We start from the raw sequence: 1,816 nt of genomic DNA on the forward strand, positions 1-1,816 counted from the left end.
TAAAAACAAAAGCCCGCGGTTTTTGTTTATGTCATTGCAACGCTAAAAATCAAACTGGAAGATGAAAGATTCTTTTAAAAACCTTTAAGCGAATAAAACAGTGCCCAACCTAGCCGAAACCAGGAAAGGAGTTGCCGTGGTTTGAAAACTTCACAGCGGCTTCTAGGAGGCAGGAGTTGTGCTCTATTAAAATAACAACTTGCTCAAATATTATTTCTTGTAAAAAAAAAAAAAAAAAAAAAAAGAAAAAAAAAGGACACAACTAACGGATTTCCTTTTTAAGATTTCTCCAGAGTTAGTATTAAGTCTGCTAAGCCGAGCAACACTGCCGTACGTCCCGGTGTAGTCAGGGAGCGGTGGTGGGGTTAGGGATTAGGACGGGGAGGCGTCCGGAGCAGCCAAGTTTATATGTGAGTTAGTGGTACGGTACCATTCACGGCAGTCCCGGCACTCTGGTAGTGCTGGTGCACGCTGTGTAACCTGCTGCCCTGCAGGGCGGAAGGGTCTGTGGCATCCCCGCCGGGGGGCAGGTACATGCTGATCATATCCCGCAGGTCTCCCAGGCAGGCCCTCTGCGAGTGGGAAGTGATGGCCGGAGGCGGCGAGCTGGGCTCGGATTTCACCACGGAGCCCATGGAGCCCAGGCTCATGGCCGTGGAGGGCTGCTGGCCGTAGGCGGCGGGGGACATGCTGTAGGTGGAGGCGGCGTTCATGTAGGTCTGGGCCGTGGACATCATGGGGCTGTACTGCAGGCCCGTCATGTCGTAGCGGTGCATCTGCTGCAGCTGCGGGCTGTTCATGCCCGGGTGCTGGCTGTAGCCCAGCTGGTCTTGCATCAGCGAGTAAGCCCCGTTGGTCCAGCCGTTCATGTGGGCATAAGTGTCAATCCTCTGCCCCACCCCGACGGGGCTGCTCACCGCGTTGCCCCCGCCCGGGGCCAGCAGGTTACCGGGCAGCGAGTATTTGTCCTTCTTCAGCAAGGTCTTGGTCTTCCTCCGGGGCCGGTATTTGTAATCCGGATACTCCTTCATGTGCACGGCCCGCAGCCGCTTGGCCTCGTCGATGAAGGGTCGCTTCTCGGCGTCGCTCAGCAGCTTCCAGTCGGCGCCGAGGCGCTTGCTGATCTCCGAGTTGTGCATCTTGGGGTTCTCCTGGGCCATCTTCCGCCGCTGCCCGCGGGACCACACCATGAAGGCGTTCATGGGGCGCTTCACCCGGTCCTGGTCCGAGCCCGCTCCCGCTCCGTTGCCGGCCCCGCCGCCGCCGCCGCCTTTGCCGGTGCTCCCCGGAGCGGGGTTGCCCGCGGTGCTGCCCTGCGTGGGCTGCGGCGCCTTTATCTCCGTCTCCAGCATGCTGTACATGGCCGGGGCCGGTAAAAGGTGCGCCAGGGCGGCGGGCAGGCGGGCACGCGGCGAGGAGAGGAAGTTCAAGAAAAAAAAAAAGAGAAACAAACAAAACAAAACAAAAAAAAAAAAAAAGAAGAACCTGTCTGGGCGGCTGCCACGAGAGAAGGAGGAAGTTTCGGTGCGTGGCAGAAGCGCAGCTCCCCGAGGTGCCGGCGGCGGCGGAGCTGCTGCTGTGCGGAGCGGCTCCCGCGGGCGGCAGCGGGCGATGCGCGCAGGGATCGCGGGGGTCCGTGATTGACGGGCTATAAATGAGGGGGCGGCGGCCAATCAGCGAGCGGTTCCCGACAGCCCCAGGCCGGCAGCGGACCGGCCGGGGGCGGGCGGAGGGACCCGGGCCCGGGAATGCCGCTGCCGCGGGTGCCGGGCCCCTCCCGCCGCGTCCCGCAGCCCCCGGGCCCCGCACCTGCCCC

The 1,816-nt window shown here is 61.2% G+C and overlaps 1 protein-coding gene across 2 annotated transcripts; it reads right to left on the bottom strand.

Annotated features, from left to right (window-relative positions):
- Positions 1-404: 404 nt before the first annotated feature.
- LOC103816509 (transcription factor SOX-3-like) lies at positions 405-1,391 on the bottom strand. 2 transcript variants are annotated; one of them, XM_050974493.1, is made up of 2 exons: positions 1,310-1,361; positions 405-1,270 (listed from the first exon to the last, which is right to left on the bottom strand). In XM_050974493.1, exons 1-2 carry the CDS (start codon positions 1,359-1,361, stop codon positions 405-407), a joined length of 918 nt encoding a protein of 305 aa, XP_050830450.1. The 2 variants fall into 2 exon arrangements, with proteins under 2 accessions (XP_050830450.1, XP_009088751.2); XM_009090503.4 differs by having other exon boundaries at positions 405-1,391.
- Positions 1,392-1,816: the final 425 nt, after the last annotated feature.

The sequence above is a fragment of the Serinus canaria genome, chromosome 4A, assembly GCF_022539315.1.
Source record: "Serinus canaria isolate serCan28SL12 chromosome 4A, serCan2020, whole genome shotgun sequence".
In the NCBI taxonomy this organism is placed as follows: Eukaryota; Metazoa; Chordata; class Aves; order Passeriformes; family Fringillidae; genus Serinus; species Serinus canaria.

Bases quoted from the DNA above. Each gene is read 5' to 3' on its own strand.
- LOC103816509 (XM_009090503.4), bottom strand. From the start codon at position 1,361: ATGTACAGCATGCTGGAGACGGAGATAAAGGCGCCGCAGCCCACGCAG.